Consider the following 19,278-nt stretch of genomic DNA (forward strand, 5'->3'; position numbering starts at 1 on the left):
CCATACCATAAGTCAGAACAAGATCTAAGGTATGATTAAAGTGGTGGGTGGACTCATTTACATTTTGAGCGAAGCCAATTGAGTCTAATAATGAATTATATTATTATAATATTAATTAATTGTCTTATCTGAGCTAAGCACTAAGTCAGACAAAAGGTCCGAAATAGGTCGCGGCTGATGAAGCGAGACAAAGGAACACCTCCGTTTCGGAGTGTTAAAGGACAAGTTGGGACGTGCCTATCTCGGCTTTCAGTGCTTACCAGTCGAGTGAGTATAAGAGAAATTGTGGAGAGCTGGGCTTGTCCCAACTTGTCCTTTAACACTCCGAAACGGAGGTGTTCCTTTGTCTCGCTTCATCAGTGAATTGGTTGTGACGCGCGAAGCCTCCGTGTGGCTTTCCATGACAAAATCTCTTGTTAAAAGTGAAATCTGCCGGAAAATGGCTGATGTCCAGCTCTTGTGATAACCAGAGAAATTGCACACGATGGTCCCGGGTCCACACAGCAATCCATTTAGAAATGATGTGGTGGTTTCTGCCTCTCGATGGCGGCTCGGAGCACGGCGAGCCGTGCGCCATTGTGGGCCGTCCTTAAAGCTGTAGTAACACTCCTTATTCTCTGTGAAGCCCGTAAAATTTTCACCGAAAGCCAGATACATTTTTCGAATGGTTTCCAGCTGCGTGTCTCTAACAGTTTCTGAAAAAATTCTGATGGAAAAAAAGCCCAAATCATTCCGCCATTTCCTCGCAATGAAACAACGACGAGAGGGGTGGACCAGTGCTCACTCAAAGCCTGCCCACAGGCGAATGACGCAACCGACAGGCATGTGCACGAAGGTTCAAGCTTGGCTGACGTAAAAACATATGAATCAAATCCATATATTTTTTGCATAAAATAAAAAGGTCGGATACTTTTCTCACAGACCTCGTATATGTAGACAGGTGTGTTCCTTTCCAAATCGTGTCCAATAAACTGAATTTACCCCAGGTGGACTGCAATTAAGCTGTAGAAACATCTCATGATCAGTGGAAACAGGATGCACCTGAGATCAACTTTGAGCTTCAAGGCAAAGGCTGTGAATACTTATGTACATGTGAGTTCTTAGGTTTCGCTATTTTTAATAAATCTGCAAAAATCTAAAAAAAAAAATGATGCACTGGGAAAAACTGAAGCACTGTGATTACTTTCCAAATGCACTATAGGTTGCAGTTTTGGTTATGAAATATAGATAATGGGTTCCTGGTAGCATCATGTTTAATTATTCTCAAGTCGTTTGTCGTTTATTTACATATTTTCTTCACACATTGGCTATATGGAAGAAAATGTTTGATTGTTCGGTGATCACACCTCAGTAGCTCAGATATTTCAAGAATGTTGTATCACTCTGAAAGGCATTTTTCAATTTATTACTTTTTAGTGTCAAATCTATTTTTCAGCCCATTTCGCCTGAGGTAAAGAAGTTGCCTGATAATTATGCACACCTTGACATCAGGTGTTAATCACTTTAGGCCACATCCTCCCTCATTACAGAAATACATATCACCTAAGAATGCTTAAAACCAATATGTGTTTATGTTTATAAAGCTCAGAATTGGAAAATATGCATAGATATGAAGTTAAAATACTCGTCTAAACATTGTGCGTGCAGTAGAGCCCATGTTGTCAGCTATGACATACAAGGTGCTGATAGGGCCATGTAAGTGCTATTTGAGCCTTGATGTTTTTATACGAGGTCTGTTAGAAAAGTATCTGACCTTTTTATTTTTTTCAAAAACTATATGGATTTGAATCATGTGCGCTTGCATCAGACAAGCTTGAACCTTCGTGCGCATGCGTGAGTTTTTTCACGCCTGTCGGTTGCGTCATTCGCCTGTGGGCAGGCTTTGAGTGAGCACTGGTCCACCCCCCTGGTCGGATTTTTATTGTCAGGGAAATGGCTGAGAGGCTGCCGCTTTGCTCCATGAAATTTTTTTCAGAAACTGTTAGAGACAGCCAGTTGGAAACCATTCGAATTCAGATTCAGATGGATTTCGGTGAAGATCAATCAATCAATCAACTTTTTTCTTGTATAGCGCCAAATCACAACAAACAGTTGCCCCAAGGCGCTCCACATTGCAAGGCAAGGCCATACAATAATTATGAAACACAGTCTACGTCTAAAGCAACATAACCAAGGGATGGTCCAGGGTCACCCGATCCAGCCCTAACTATAAGCCTTAGCGAAAAGGAAAGTTTTAAGCCTAATCTTAAAAGTAGAGAGGGTATCTGTCTCCCTGCTCTGAATTGGGAGCTGGTTCCACAGGAGAGGAGCCTGAAAGCTGAAGGCTCTGCCTCCCATTCTACTCTTACAAACCCTAGGAACTACAAGTAAGCCCGCAGTCTGAGAGCGAAGCGCTCTAATGGGGTAATATGGTACTATGAGGTCCCTAAGATAAGATGGGACCTGATTATTCAAAACCTTATAAGTAAGAAGAAGAATTTTAAATTCTATTCTAGCATTAACAGGAAGCCAATGAAGGGAGGCCAACACGGGTGAGATATGCTCTCTCCTGCTAGTCCCCGTCAGTACTCTAGCTGCAGCATTCTGAACCAACTGAAGGCTTTTTAGGGAACTTTTAGGACAACCTGATAATAATGAATTACAATAGTCCAGCCTAGAGGAAACAAATGCATGAATTAGTTTTTCAGCATCACTCTGAGACAAGACCTTTCTGATTTTAGAGATACTGCGTAAATGCAAAAAGGCAGTCCTACATATTTGTTTAATATGCGCTTTGAATGACATATCCTGATCAAAAATAACTCCAAGATTTCTCACAGTATTACCAGAGATCAGGGAAATGCCATCCAGAGTAACGATCTGGTTAGACACCATGCTTCTAAGATTTGTGGGGCCAAGTACAATAACTTCAGTTTTATCTGAGTTTAAAAGCAGGAAATTAGAGGTCATCCATGTCTTTATGTCTGTAAGACAATCCTGCAGTTTAGCTAATTGGTGCGTATCCTCTGGCTTCATGGATAGATAAAGCTGGGTATCATCTGCGTAACAATGAAAATTTAAGCAATACCGTCTAATAATACTGCCCAAGGGAAGCATGTATAAAGTGAATAAAATTGGTCCTAGCACAGAACCTTGTGGAACTCCATAATTAACTTTAGTCTGTGAAGAAGATTCCCCATTTACATGAACAAACTGTAATCTATTAGACAAATATGATTCAAACCACCGCAGCGCAATGCCTTTAATACCTATGACATGCTCTAATCTCTGTAATAAAATTTTATGGTCAACAGTATCAAAAGCAGCACTGAGGTCCAACAGAACAAGCACAGAGATAAGTCCACTGTCCGAAGCCATAAGAAGATCATTTGTAACCTTCACTAATGCTGTTTCTGTACTATGATGAATTCTAAAACCTGACTGAAACTCTTCAAATAGACCATTCCTCTGCAGGTGATCAGTTAGCTGTTTTACAACTACCCTCTCAAGAATCTTTGAGAGAAAAGGAAGGTTGGAGATTGGCCTATAATTAGCTAAGATAGCTGGGTCAAGTGATGGCTTTTTAAGTAATGGTTTAATTACTGCCACCTTAAAGGCCTGTGGTACATAACCAACTAACAAAGATAGATTGATCATATTTAAGATTGAAGCATTAAATAATGGTAGGACTTCCTTGAGCAGCCTGGCAGGAATGGGGTCTAATAAGCATGTTGATGGTTTGGATGAAGTAACTAATGAAAATAACTCAGACAGAACAATCGGAGAGAAAGAGTCTAACCAAATACCGGCATCACTGAAAGCAGCCAAAGATAACGATACATCTTTGGGATGGTTATGAGTAATTTTTTCTCTAATAGTCAAAATTTTGTTAGCAAAGAAAGTCATGAAGTCATTACTAGTTAAAGTTAATGGAATACTCAGCTCAATAGAGCTCTGACTCTTTGTCAGCCTGGCTACAGTGCTGAAAAGAAACCTGGGGTTGTTCTTATTTTCTTCAATTAGTGATGAGTAGAAAGATGTCCTAGCTTCACGAAGGGCTTTCTTATAGAGCAACAAACTCTTTTTCCAGGCTAAGTGAAGATCTTCTAAATTAGTGAGACGCCATTTCCTCTCCAACTTACGGGTTATCTGCTTTAAGCTACGAGTTTGTGAGTTATACCACGGAGTCAGACACTTCTGATTTAAAGCTCTCTTTTTCAGAGGAGCTACAGCATCCAAAGTTGTCTTCAATGAGGATGTAAAACTATTGACAAGATACTCTAACTCCCTTACAGAGTTTAGGTAGCTACTCTGCTCTGTGTTGGTATATGACATTAGAGAACATAAAGAAGGAATCATATCCTTAAACCTAGTTACAGCGCTTTCTGAAAGACTTCTAGTGTAATGAAACTTATTCCCCACTGCAGGGTAGTCCATCAGGGTAAATGTAAATGTTATTAAAAAATGATCAGACAAAAGGGAGTTTTCAGGGAATACTGTTAAGTCTTCTATTTCCATACCATAAGTCAGAACAAGATCTAAAATATGATTAAAGTGGTGGGTGGACTCATTTACTTTTTGAGCAAAGCCGATAGAGTCTAATAATAGATTAAATGCAGTGTTGAGGCTGTCATTCTCAGCATCTGTGTGGATGTTAAAGTCGCCCACTATAATTATCTTATCTTAAATTAAATTATCTAAGATTCTATCGGTATCACACGGATTAAGGACCATTAAAACTGGATTAAAAACGGCCCACAGCGGCGGAGGGCGCACCGTGCCCCGAGCGGCCATCGACAGGCTGGACCGAGCAGATCACTTCCAAATTTAAGGCTCTATTGATGCAGGACGTCGTGTGACTAGCAGAGAAGTTTCAGAAGAGGTCGGGATCAGCACTTTATCGGCACATTCCACTGTTAAAGGAGATTTTGTAATGAAAGACGTGCGGACGGATTCGCGCGTCGAGACGCAGCCGCTCATGGCGCTGGACAAACAACACCTCCGTGTTGGAAGTCTCACAGGACAAGTTGAAAAATGCCCAGCTGTTAAACAATTTCTCGGATACTCACTCGACTGAAAAGCCACCAAAAGCCGTCTGAATCTTACGAATGGTTTCCAACACGGAAGTGTTTTTTGTTGAGCGTTTTTTTTGTTGAGCACGTCGGCTCTGTGCCGACGCGCGAAATCCTCCGCACGTCTTTCATTACAAAATCTCCTGTAACTGTTGTACCCCTGAATATGGGGTAATGTGCTGCAGTACCTCTGACAATATGAGGAAATAATCACGAGAGTTATTTCTGGTTGTTTCTCTCATGCAGAGGTTTATTGCAATGAGGAGAAACCCTGCAAAATCCCTCCAGTGGTGTGGGAAGACATTATAAGTTGCAAAAATAAAGGATCCCAGGATTACTAGACGATTTCCGAGAATGCGGTCACAATTCCTTTGAATAGAATTATAAAACATTTAGAAAAAATAAAGAATAACATACTTTTAACCAACTCTTAACTGTATTTATATTGTTCTGAAGGCTTTTATGTAAATGTATATTTATTACAAACCTTTTTAACGTTTTAAGCACTTTCCTATTTTTAACTATTTCTATTCCCTACTATTTTTAATATGACATCACCTTATGAGTTATCATTGTTTTCCCTACTGTTTTTAATAGGACATCACCTTATGAGTTATCATTGTTTATTGGCAGAGAGCTAATCACTATTTATTGGTGCTGAGCATAGTTTTTAAAGGCGTGCTACCCTTCTAACCTATCATACTCTCCTCCACTTGAAAAATGTCGTCCCGACATTATAATCAAAAACATTTACTTCCACATGTCAAAATGATCAACATTCTATGTTTACCCGTTAGTCCATTAACTTGAAAGCAAACCATATCTGTGGGCTCTAACCATCACTTCACCACAGTCCAGATCTGAAGACTGAAGACTAAGGAGTCAATAAGCAGTCTATTGTCTGTGTTTATAACCATAGAAGGAAAAGTCTCGATGACAGTCTGTAGATACATCACTGGAGAGTGTCGTACCCCTGAATATGGGGTAATGTGCTGCAGTACCTGTTTACTGTAGTCCATGCATACCAAAGGGCTGAGTGTAGTATGGCTGCAGCGTAGGGAACCATGGGACCAGACCTGGGTACAAAGGCAGCATAGGTGGTGCAGGTTGGACACTGTAGCAGGATGGGGTCCCTAGGTAGTCGTAGGTCATCCGTTTCGGCAGGTGTTTCTCTCGTTGAGGGCGCTGGGACGTGGTCTCCTATGCTCCCTCAGATGCAGCAGGCAACGAAGGGGCTGGAGGATCACCAGCAGCTGAATCCGTCTCCTCATGAGTTGCCTCCTCAGCAGCAGGATGACGTGCTTCCAGATGATCTCCACCAGGGGGCTCTGGTGGAACAGCAGCAAGGGCTGGTGCTGGAGGCTGATGTCTCACTGCAGCAGGTTCTTGTTCCGTTTCAGGAGGGTCTGATGGCTGGGGAACAGGCGGCTGAGGTGGTGCATAGTAAAAGCTGAACTCATCACCACTCTCCTCATCATCAGACACATGAGCATCTGGGGCAGTTTTGTCTCTCTTCTTCTGTTTTACAGGGTTGTCTTTTTCTGGGGCTGGTTCAAAAGGTAAGTGGTCACATGACATGAGTAAGTTTCTGTGTAGCACCCTAGAGTGTCCTTTGCCTCTCTCTGGTCTCACTTCATAGATTGGGAGGTCAGGCCCCATTTGTCTGACTACCGTATGAATAGTGTCCTCCCAATAGTCTCTGAGTTTCCCTGGGCCTCCTCTTGGAGGCTGTAACACAGAACTCCTTACTTTTGTGTCATAATGTCTTTTGCTTTTGTCAGCTGTTTTCTTGGCATTCTCATTTGCAATGGCATATGCTTCATCCATGCCCTTTCTCCATTTTTCAACATAGTCTTTGTGGTCACTAAAACCAGAATCTGAATACAGTCCAAAGAGCATATCTACTGGCAATCTGGGTGAGCGCCCGAACAGTAGATAAAATGGAGAGTAACCAGTCACATCACAACGAGTACAGTTGTAGGAGTACACCAGCTTGTTGATAGAGTCCTTCCAGTTTGACTTTTGTGTTTCAGTGAGTGTCTTAAGCATTTGTAACAATGTCCTGTTCATGCGCTCGACTTGACCATTCCCCATCGGGTGATAGGGAGATGTTCTTGAGCCGGCCATGCCACTGAGTTTCTTAAGTTGAGTGAATAACTGATTTTCAAATTCACCGCCTTGGTCATGGTAAATGCGACAAGGAAAACCAAATCTCAGGGCATAGTCATTGAAAATGAGGTTTGCAGCAGTTTTCTCTGACTTTGAAGTAGTGGCATAGGCTTGTGCACAGCGTGTGAAGTGATCATCACTAAAATATATTCAAAACCACCTTTGCATTTGTCAAGATGAAGAAAGTCTATACACACAAGTTCAAAAGGCTGTGTTGTTACAATGTTGGTCAAAGGGGCTCTTGAATCGCGACTGGGTTTTTTCTGTTTGACACACTGGTCACATAATGTTCAATGTCTGTCTGCATGTAAGGCCAAAAGAAGCGGTCACGTACTAAAGACACGGTGCGGTCGACACCTTGATGACCCATGTTATTGTGCAGTTCTTCAAGCACTGTTTTCTTAAAGTGTTCTGGCAGTACCAGCTGTTTGCGGACAGAAGTGGTTCTGTACAAAATGCCATCACTATCTAGCACTAGCTTGTCCCATTCTCTGAATAAGCATTTTGTTTTTGGACTGCAAGTTCTTAGCTCTCTAGTCAGTGGCTTTGAATCTGACATTTTGCGCTGTAATACAGGGCCAATAACAGGATCAGTCTTTTGTGCTTGGCTTAGCTGTTCTTTTGGGATGGGTGCGAGTGATGCTTCGGCTGACACACCTTCTGCTGTGACTGACAAAGCTGTGGCCAATTGACCATGTGGCAGGGGGGTCCTTTTGTGCCTCTATGGTCTGGATAGCAGCTGCAATAGAGTCAGGAGGGAGTTCCTCAGAACAGTCTTTCATTAGAGTCTCTACATCAAGGGGCATTCTCGACAAAGCATCAGCATCACCATTTTCTTTTCCTGGTTTGTACTTAATAGTGAAATGAAAGTCAGCGAGCTCTGCGACCAATCTTGATGTTGTTGCATTCAGTTTGGCAGTGGACAAAATATAAGTTAATGGGTTGTTATCACTAAACACAGTGAATGACGGGGCATAATATAAGTAGTCTCGAAATTTGTCTGTGATCGCCCACTTTAAAGCTAAAAACTCTAGCTTGCCTGTTTGAAAGTGGTAGTTTATATCAGCTGCTGTTAATGTGCGCGAGCCATAAGCAATAACTCGCAGCTTATCATTTTGTCTTTGGTACAGCACTGCACCGAGTCCCTCGTGTGAGGCATCAGTGTGTACAATAAATGGCTGGGTGAAATCTGGAAAGCCGAGCAGTGGTGTGTTCATCAGACAGTCAATTAGTTCCTCGAGTGCACTTTGGTGTTTGTCAGTCCACATTATTTGTGTGGATGAGGGCACAACGGGACTTGTCTTCTTTTGCTTTGTGACTTTTGTGGTCAAGTTTTCATTGTCCTTGTCTGCTTTTAACAGTTCATATAGACAGTTTACTTTTCTGGAAAAGTCCTTTATGTATTGCCTGTAGTATGATAGAAGGCCTAACATCTTTCTGAGATGACCAACAGTTTGCGGTTTAATGTCCTTGAGTGCTCTTACAGCTTCAAAATCAGCAGGATCAACTTTGCTGCCCTCTGCTGCCACTATTCTACCCAAGTAGTGCACTTCAGGTTTAAAAATGTCACACTTAAGTTTAATACCAAAGTCTCTTAGCCGCTGGAGGACTTTTCTCACATCCTCCACATGATCTTTGAAAGTTTTGCTGTAGACCAGTGTGTTGTACAGGTAGGGGATGCATATGTTGTCGCGAAGTCCCTCCAAGCACTCCTCCATACAGCGTTGAAATACTGCAGGGGCATTCATTAGTCCAAAGGGGATGCGTATCCACTCATACAATCCCCAGGGGGTCACAAAAGCAGTGAGTGGGTGGCATTCCTCTGACATGAACCCCTGGTGGTATGCTTTTCCCTGATCTAATAGTGAGAACCAGGAGTTACCACCTAAACTGTCCATAATGTCCTGGACACGTGGGATGGGCTGGCGGTCTGGATGGGTTTTTCTATTCAAGTCTCTATAATCTATACACAGTCTCAAAGTGCCATCCTTTTTTCTAACGCACACGACTGGTGAGGAGTATGAGGAGTTTGACTTTCTGACCCAGCCTTGTGCGATTAGATCATGCAGGTAACTTTTCATCTCCTGATAGAGGGGGCGTGGCACTGACATATATGTGCGTTTGACAGGCTCATTGTCCTTGAGTGAAATAGTCATTTGCAAGTTTTCAATGCAGCCTATGTCATTGTCTGTTTTAGAGAAAGAGTCACATTCTTCTCTGAGCATCTGCTTAACTATGACCCTCTGTTCTTCACTGAGGTGGCCAAGATGTACAGGAGGATCCCACTTCTCATTAGAGTGAGATGAAGGCTGTGTGCTGGTGGGATTAATTGTAGCTACAGTGGCTTTTTCAAACATCTGGGCAGGTAAAACAGCTGTTATAGTCTGTACCATTCCAACGAAAGTACGACCTACCAGAACAATGTCGTGGTCAGTGGGGTTAGAGACATCCACAGTTATGACAGGTAAAGTGCCCTTTTTAACTTTGACCAGAGTGTCGAAGAACTCAAGATTGTCTGGCCACTGAGGGTTTAAATCTGGCTCAAATAACATAGTCATGTCTTGTTTAAATGGCTGTGCTGCTACACGGCACTCCACTTGGATATGACTTTGTTTAGGAACAGTAATACTGTCCTTTTTTGTTTTCACTTGAAACTCATCTGCTGTATTCGCACTGACAGCCTGAATGAAAGCTTTCACCTTGTTTCTTTTGAGGCTGGGGAATGCTTTTCTCACTGTACTGAATACTTTAGCTTTTTCAGTCTTATTCAAGATGCATTCAATGACATTGTAACCTATAATGGGGTGCGACGGGTAACAACCTTTCATTACCAACATGGGAATGATCATTTTCTCAGGTGGTTCTGCCCCAGAAACAAGTTGGAATGTAGTCTCGATCCACCCAAGGTATGGCATGCTGGTCCCATTGGCTGCAGTGAGGCTCAGTTCAGTGGAGTCCATAATCTCGGCAATATCTCTCAGCTTTAGGTGTGGCAAGTAGTCCTCTTTTCATCTCTCGTCAATGATTGACACTTGTGAGCCTGAGTCCCACAAAGCCTGAAGTCGGTGGCCATCCTGCACACATTCGACCAAACACTGTCTGCCCACCAGAGATGTGACCTTGTGAGGGGTGTTCACGTGCGTCAGCAGGGACAGGCGTGTTTTTGTGTCAGCCTTTATTTTCCCTGCTATACCAAGAAAGTCACAGATGGACACTAACTGCTCTTTAGGCAAGGTGTGCACTTCATGCACGATTTGTTCTCGTTGCTGTTCCAGCACTGACATCTTGGCAGTAGACAGGAGGAACTTTTGCAGGTACAGGGGAGGCCAAGCTGTGGGGTCTGTGCAGCTCCTGATGATCTCTGGTCGGCCTCAGGATGCGTGGACTGAAACACAGCTGCCAGCAACACCTTCCTCACTGTAGGCTGCCTGGGTGATGTGGGGGATTTAGCAGGCTCAGACTACGACGTACAGGCTGTGGACATCGGACATCTAAGCGGCAATCCCAGCGGTGCCTCCAAATGTTGTACCCCTGAATATGGGGTAATGTGCTGCAGTACCTCTGACAATATGAGGAAATAATCACGAGAGTTATTTCTGGTTCTTTCTCTCATGCAGAGGTTAATTGCAATGAGGAGAAACCCCGCGAAATCCCTCCAGTGGTGTGGGAAGACATTACAAGTTGCAAAAATAAAGGATCCCAGGATTACTAGACGATTTCCGAGAATGCGGTCACAATTCCTTTAATAGAATTATAAAACATTTAGAAAAAATAAAGAATAACATACTTTTAACCAACTCTTAACTGTATTTATATTGTTCTGAAGGCTTTTATGTAAATGTATATTTATTACAAACCTTTTTAACGTTTTAAGCACTTTCCTATTTTTAACTATTTCTATTCCCTACTATTTTTAATATGACATCACGTTATGAGTTATCATTGTTTTCCCTACTGTTTTTAATAGGACATCACCTTATGAGTTATCATTGTTTATTGGCAGAGAGCTAATCACTATTTATTGGTGCTGAGCATAGTTTTTAAAGGCGTGCTACCCTTCTAACCTATCATATAACAGTGGAATGTGCAGCAAAAGTGCTATGTCCAGCTCTCTTGCCATTTCTGTGGTAGTCACACGATGTCCCAGATCAACACAGCGTACAGTTTAGAAATTATCTGGTCGTTCCAGCCTGTCGATGGCCGCTCGGTGCGCTGCGCGCCCTCTGCCGCTGTGGGCCGTCTTTAAAAAGGTTTTAACACTCCTTAATCCGTGTGACGCCGACAGAATCTTCACCGAAATCCATCTGAATCTTTCGAATGGTTTCCAACTGGCTGTCTCTAACAGTTTCTGAAAAAAATTTCATGGAGCAAAACGGCAGCCTCTCAGCCATTTCCCTGACAATAAAAATCCGACCAGGGGGGTGGACCAGTGCTCACTCAAAGCCTGCCCACCAGCGAATGATGCAACCGACAGGCGTGAAAAAACTCACGCATGCGCACGAAGGTTCAAGATTGTCTGATGCAAGCGCACATGATTCAAATCCATATAGTTTTTGAAAAAAATAAAAAGGTCAGATAGTTTTCTCACAGACCTTGTATTTCTAATGTTGAATGAACAAGGCAAAATAAGAATTCAATAAATCTCTGTCCTACATGACGAATGATTGAAGCTTCTGCCAGTGTGTATCATCTGACATTCCAAAATCACCATTACAGGATCATACATTGACTCTGTCTTTTGGTTAAACAGTAAAAGTGCGCTACTTTGACTAACATGTCACTAAAACTATATAATCAACACAGCAATGAAAACTGAACTCCAGTGGCAAACACTCATAAGAGATCAGAGATGACAGAATCCATAAAAAAACCCAAAAAAAAAACCTTTTCCACTTTCCCCAAATAATCACTTCAGCCTGTCACACCAGCAAACAAAAAGGCAAAATGACAAACTCACAAGGGTGGAAAAAGTGACACGTCTTGCTATGAAGGAATAAGAACGCCCATAAAAAGCAGCATATGTGATGATGGCATGTCAGTCTTAATTCACGCAAGATGGTTAAATCCCTCATTGTAGTTTAGTGCTTCACAGTGTTCTGTTTTTTTTTTTGCCAGCTTGCACTCGACCGAGACGGACGCACTTTTCTCTTCTCCCTCCCTCCTTATCTCTCCTGCTTCTGTGGCGTGTTGTCTGTGAGGCTGCAGCTTTGCTCTTCTGGAAAACGACAAAAATGGATCTGTTAAAGTGGTCTCTGAACGCAATTGACACTATTTTTTCTACAAGACATTCGGGGCCGGAGGACCCGACCTGTCCTGCCGGGACGCATGTGATGGGTTACGTGAGGCAGGGATGTACATCTGGAGCTGGTCCCCGGGCGCCTAATGGCGACTTCTGCTCCTACTGGCAATTAGGATTGGGTTAAATGCAGTAGACACATTTCATTGTGCAGGGAACATGTTCATGTTCTATATTGTGCATATGACAATAAATTTCTTTGAATCTTTGAATCTGTATTCAGTGCAAACATACAGTGTTTTCCAACAGTACGGGACACATGTAAAATCCTAAATAGCTGTTAACATTCACTGAGGATCATTATATATTTTTGTTTTAATGCATGCTATCATACTAATCACACAGTCACATATTTAAAAATATATACATGTCCACGTGTTCTTTTAAGCTGTAGTTGGGTTGTGTCTTTATCTGTGGCTATGTGTGTTCATATGAGGTAATAAGAGAAAACCAGAAGCCCAGCATACTTAGCCACATTCTCCACACTGATGGAACACTTCCAGATGGCCCCGGTTGTGGCAGCCAGAAGCTGCTTGTTGTCCGTTTTGCTGAGCAGTGATACCAGAGGCTGCAGACCCTGGTACTGACGCACCAGATCACGAGTTTGCTTTTCTTCTGCACACTGAAAAAGAAGAAGAACAAAAAAGGCTGTCAAGATTTATGACAATTCCTCTGTAGTCTGGGTCTAATTAAGAGACACTAGGTCCTTTTTCCCACTTCTGTTAATTTTAGTTACAGATGTGTAGATCTGGCACAGAAACTGTGTACAGAATAGAAAAAAAGCTACCTTGAAGATTGCACTAGCGCAGTACATCTGTAGTTCATCATTGTTCCAGCTTAAGTTTTTGACCAAACCCTTGACCATGCCTTCCGCCTGAATGGCAATCCTGTAACACTCCTGTAGTAAGACAATGAATATGGCATAGAATACACAAAATATTTTTATAATGCTTAAGAGTATAGTCAGTGATAAAAGTCAGGTAAGACAAAAATAAATGAACTGGGGAAGGTCGGTGGGACAGCTACCCAATAGCCATATGCAAAGGTGGAAAGGGCGGCTTGAGAGACTTCCCCAAAGAAAATTTGAACTGCTGTATGCTATGAGGTGCATTCTGATGCATTCTACTAAATATAATTTCTGATCAATAGAAAGTTAGAAGTTATGTCTTAAGTGAAAAATGTAAAACATTATTAGATGATACTGATATTGCTGAACTGATATTATGAGATTGATTCAAAAGGTTCTAACAGGTTTGCCAACTACCATTAAAGTTACAAGAATACTCTATGAAGAAGAAGAAGAAGAAGAAGAAGAAGAAGAAGAAGAAGAAGAAGAGAAGAAGAAGAAGAAGAAGAAGAAGAAGAAGAAGAAGAAGAAGAAGAAGAAGAAGAAGAAGAAGAAGAAGAAGAAGAAGAAGAAGAAGAAGAAGAAGAAGAAGAAGAAGAAGAAGAAGAAATTCTTATTTAACGTGGATAGCCAACAAAAACACAAAGCTTATTTCCAGAAGGGCTCACAGCACATGTCTCTCCACCTCCCCAGCATACCCGTTCGAAGTGCGAGTTGGGAGCTTGGGTGTGATTGGGACGCAACCCAGATCACCGGCGTCACAGTTGAACATACAAACCATTATACCACCACCTCCCTAAATAACATCATGTTAACATTTTTTTTTGATGTTATACAATGTATTTTTAAAATTTACTCGTATATCACTGAAAAACTGGAAATCCTGGAATATCTATAAAAACATGTTTCATTTCAAAGCTTAAGAATAAACTATTTTACATATGTAGGTTTTTGCTTGTGGGTGTCTATCGATGTCAATGATGATGTTTCTCTCTGTCTATGAAATTCAGAAAGCTAGGGAGGCAGGTGTCTTTGATTGCAATGGAGCCCAAAGTTGGAAATACAATGTTTCCACAGGTCACGCATGTGCTCATGATGGCGACAGAGGTCTGCACAGCCCTGTGGCATAGTAAGTACCACTCAGCCCGGTTGATCAATCAATCAATCAATTTTATTTATATAGCGCCAAATCACAACAAACAATTGCCCCAAGGCGCTTTATACTGTAAGGCAAGGCCATACAATAATTACGTAAAAACCCCAACGGTCAAAACGACCCCCTGTGAGCAAGCACTTGGCGACAGTGGGAAGGAAAAACTCCCTTTTAACAGGAAGAAACCTCCAGCAGAACCAGGCTCAGGGAGGGGCAGTCTTCTGCTGGGACTGGTTGGGGCTGAGGGAGAGAACCAGGAAAAAGACATGCTGTGGAGGGGAGCAGAAATCAATCAATAATGATTAAATGCAGAGTGGTGCATACAGAGCAAAAAGAGAAAGAAACACTCAGTGCATCATGGGAACCCCCCAGTAGTCTAAGTCTATAGCAGCATAACTAAGGGATGGTTCAGGGTCACCTGATCCAGCCCTAACTATAAGCTTTAGCAAAAAGGAAAGTTTTAAGCCTAATCTTAAAAGTAGAGAGGGTGTCTGTCTCCCTGATATGAATTGGGAGCTGGTTCCACAGGAGAGGAGCCTGAAAGCTGAAGGCTCTGCCTCCCATTCTACTCTTACAAACCCTAGTAACTACAAGTAAGCCTGCAGTCTGAGAGCGAAGAGCTCTATTGGGGTGATATGGTACTATGAGGTCCCTAAGATAAGATGGGACCTGATTATTCAAAACCTTATAAGTAAGAAGAAGAATTTTAAATTCTATTCTAGAATTAACAGGAAGCCAATGAAGATAGGCCAATATGGATGAGATATGCTCTCTCCTTCTAGTCCCCGATAGTACTCTAGCTCCAGCATTTTGAATTAACTGAAGGCTTTTCAGGGAACTTTTAGGACAACCTGATAATAATGAATTACAATAGTCCAGCCTAGAGGAAATAAATGCATGAATTAGTTTTTCAGCATCACTCTGAGACAAGACCGTTCTAATTTTAGAGATATTGCATAAATGCAAAAAAGCAGTCCTACATATTTGTTTAATATGCGCTTTGAATGACATATCCTGATCAAAAATGACTCCAAGATTTCTCACAGTATTACTAGAGGTCAGGGTAATGCCATCCAGAGTAAGGATCTGGTTAGACACCATGTTTCTAAGATTTGTGGGGCCAAGTACAATAACTTCAGTTTTATCTGAGTTTAAAAGCAGGAAATTAGAGGTCATCCATGTCTTTATGTCTGTAAGACAATCCTGCAGTTTAGCTAATTGGTGTTTGTCCTCTGGCTTCATGGATAGATAAAGCTGGGTATCATCTGCGTAACAATGAAAATTTAAGCAATGCCATCTAATAATACTGCCTAAGGGAAGCATGTATAAAGTGAATAAAATTGGTCCTAGCACAGAACCTTGTGGAACTCCATAATTAACCTTAGTCTGTGAAGAAGATTCCCCATTTACATGAACAAATTGTAATCTATTAGATAAATATGATTCAAACCACCGCAGCGCAGTGCCTTTAATACCTATGGCATGCTCTAATCTCTGTAATAAAATTTTATGGTCAACAGTATCAAAAGCAGCACTGAGGTCTAACAGAACAAGCACAGAGATGAGTCCACTGTCTGAGGCCATAAGAAGATCATTTGTAACCTTCACTAATGCTGTTTCTGTACAATGATGAATTCTAAAACCTGACTGAAACTCTTCAAATAGACCATTCCTCTGCAGATGATCAGTTAGCTGTTTTACAACTACCCTTTCAAGAATTTTTGAGAGAAAAGGAAGGTTGGAGATTGGCCTATAATTAGCTAAGATAGCTGGGTCAAGTAATGGCTTTTTAAGTAATGGTTTAATTACTGCCACCTTAAAATCCTGTGGTACATAGCCAACTAATAAAGATAGATTGATCATATTTAAGATCGAAGCATTAAATAATGGTAGGGCTTCCTTGAGCAGCCTGGTAGGAATGGGGTCTAATAGACATGTTGATGTTTGGATGAAGTAACTAATGAAAATAACTCAGACAGAACAATCTGAGAGAAAGAGTCTAACCAAATACCGGCATCACTGAAAGCAGCCAAAGATAATGATACGTCTTTGGGATGGTTATGAGTAATTTTTTCTCTAATAGTTAAAATTTTATTAGCAAAGAAAGTCATGAAGTCATTATTAGTTAAAGTTAAAGGAATACTCGGCTCAATAGAGCTCTGACTCTTTGTCAGCCTGGCTACAGTGCTGAAAAGAAATTGGGGTTGTTCTTATTTTCTTCAATTAGTGATGAGTAGTAAGATGTCCTAGCTTTACGGAGGGCTTTTTTATAGAGCAACAGACTCTTTTTCCAGGCTAAGTGAAGATCTTCTAAATTAGTGAGATGCCATTTCCTCTCCAACATACGGGTTATCTGCTTTAAGCTGCGAGTTTGTGAGTTATACCACGGAGTCAGACACTTCTGATTTAAAGCTCTCTTTTTCAGAGGAGCTACAGCATCCAAAGTTGTCTTCAATGAGGATGTAAAACTACTGACGAGATACTCTACCTCACTTACAGAGTTTAGGTAGCTACTCTGCACTGTGTTGGTATATGGCATTAGAGAACATAAAGAAGGAATCATATCCTTAAACCTAGTTACAGCGCTTTCTGAAAGACTTCTAGTGTAATGAAACTTATTCCCCACTGCTGGGTAGTCCATCAGAGTAAATGTAAATGTTATTAAGAAATGATCAGACAGAAGGGAGTTTTCAGGGAATACTGTTAAGTCTTCAATTTCCATACCACAAGTCAGAACAAGATCTAAGATATGATTAAAGTGGTGGGTGGACTCATTTACATTTTGAGCAAAGCCAACTGAGTCTAATAATAGATTAAATGCAGTGTTGAGGCTGTCATTCTCAGCATCTGTGTGGATGTTAAAATCGCCCACTATAATTATCTTATCTGAGCTAAGCACTAAGTCAGACAAAAGGTCTGAAAATTCACAGAGAAACTCACAGTAACGACCAGGTGGACGATAGATAATAACAAATAAAACTGGTTTTTGGGACTTCCAATTTGGATGGACAAGACTAAGAGTCAAGCTTTCAAATGAATTAAAGCTCTGTCTGGGTTTTTGATTAATTAATAAGCTGGAATGGAAGATTGCTGCTAATCCTCCGCCTCAGCCCGTGCTACGAGCATTCTGGCAGTTAGTGTGACTCGGGGGTGTTGACTCATTTAAACTAACATATTCATCCTGCTGTAACCAGGTTTCTGTAAGGCAGAATAAATCAATATGTTGATCAATTATTATATCATTTACTAACAGGGACTTAGAAGAGAGAGACCTAATGTTTAATAGACCACATTTAACTGTTTTAGTCTGTGGTGCAGTTGAAGGTGCTATATTATTTTTTCTTTTTGAATTTTTATGCTTAAATAGATTTTTGCTGGTTATTGGTGGTCTGGGAGCAGGCACCGTCTCTATGGGGATGGGGTAATGAGGGGATGGCAGGGGGAGAGAAGCTGCAGAGAGGTGTGTAAGACTACAACTCTGCTTCCTGGTCCCAACCCTGGATAGTCACGGTTTGGAGGATTTAAGAAAATTGGCCAGATTTCTAGAAATGAGAGCTGCTCCATCCAAAGTGGGATGGATGCCTTCTCTCCTAACAAGACCAGGTTTTCCCCAGAAGCTTTGCCAATTATCTATGAAGCCCACCTCATTTTTTGGACACCACTCAGACAGACAGCAATTCAAGGAGAACATGCGGCTAAACATGTCACTCCCGGTCCGATTGGGGAGGGGCCCAGAGAAAACTACAGAGTCCGACATTGTTTTTGCAAAGTTACAGACTGATTCAATGTTAATTTTAGTGACCTCCGATTGGCGTAACCGGGTGTCATTACTGCCGACGTGAATTACAATCTTACCAAATTTACGCTTAGCCTTAGCCAGCAGTTTCAAATTTCCTTCAATGTCGCCTGCTCTGGCCCCCGGAAGACAATTGACTATGGTTGCTGGTGTCGCAAACTTCACATTTCTCAAAACAGTGTCGCCAATAACCAGAGTTTGATCCTCGGCGGGTGTGTCGCCGAGTGGGGAAAAACGGTTAGAAATGTGAACGGGTTGGCGGTGTACACGGGGCTTCTGTTTAGAACTACGCTTCCTCCTCACAGTCACCCAGTCGGCCTGCTTTCCCGGCTGCTCGGGATCTGCCAGAGGGAAACTAACAGCGGCTAAGCTACCTTGGTCCGCACCGACTACAGGGGCCTGGCTAGCTGTAGAATTTTCCACGGTGCAGAGCCGAGTCTCCAATTCGCCCAGCCTGGCCTCCAAAGCTACGAATAAGCTACACTTATTACAAGTACCATTACTGCTAAAGGAGGCCGAGGAATAACTAAACATTTCACACCCAGAGCAGAAAAGTGCGGGAGAGACAGGAGAAGCCGCCATGCTAAACCGGCTAACAGCTAGTAGCTGCGCTAAGCTAGCGGATTCCTACAAACACACAAAGTGAATAATGTGTAAATAATTTAGAGGTGATTCAGCAGAGGGAGTGCTTTAGTTAAGGCACGTGAAGATTACACTGTGAAACAAATCGTTATCTAGGTAACTAGATTGCGCAGATTACACAGCTAACAGATACAGCAAAACACCGCTGTGCTCCGGAACAGGAAGTGATACAATATCGCAGTGAGAGCCAACCACCAGTAGAGGCAAGCAAGAGTCTAGCTAGAGGCAGCTCTAGGAAGAGTGCCTTGATGGTGAGTCACGCCAGGTTGGAGGGAGGGATGCCACCATAAAAGTATGAATGTGTGTGCATTGCCTGTGTGTGTT

The 19,278-nt window shown here is 41.9% G+C and overlaps 1 protein-coding gene across 1 annotated transcript in view; it reads right to left on the reverse strand.

Moving 5' to 3' along the window:
* armc4 (armadillo repeat containing 4) overlaps positions 1-19,278 on the reverse strand; it is a 342,895-nt gene that overhangs the window by 159,803 nt on the left and 163,814 nt on the right. The window contains exons 14-15 of the mRNA XM_034172024.1: positions 13,304-13,414; positions 12,984-13,138 (exon numbers count right to left, since the gene is read on the reverse strand). Coding sequence (XP_034027915.1) covers positions 12,984-13,138; positions 13,304-13,414 — 266 coding nt within the window. The remainder of the gene's footprint in view (positions 1-12,983; positions 13,139-13,303; positions 13,415-19,278) is intronic.

This window comes from Thalassophryne amazonica, chromosome 1 (genome assembly GCF_902500255.1).
Source record: "Thalassophryne amazonica chromosome 1, fThaAma1.1, whole genome shotgun sequence".
Classification (NCBI taxonomy): Eukaryota; Metazoa; Chordata; class Actinopteri; order Batrachoidiformes; family Batrachoididae; genus Thalassophryne; species Thalassophryne amazonica.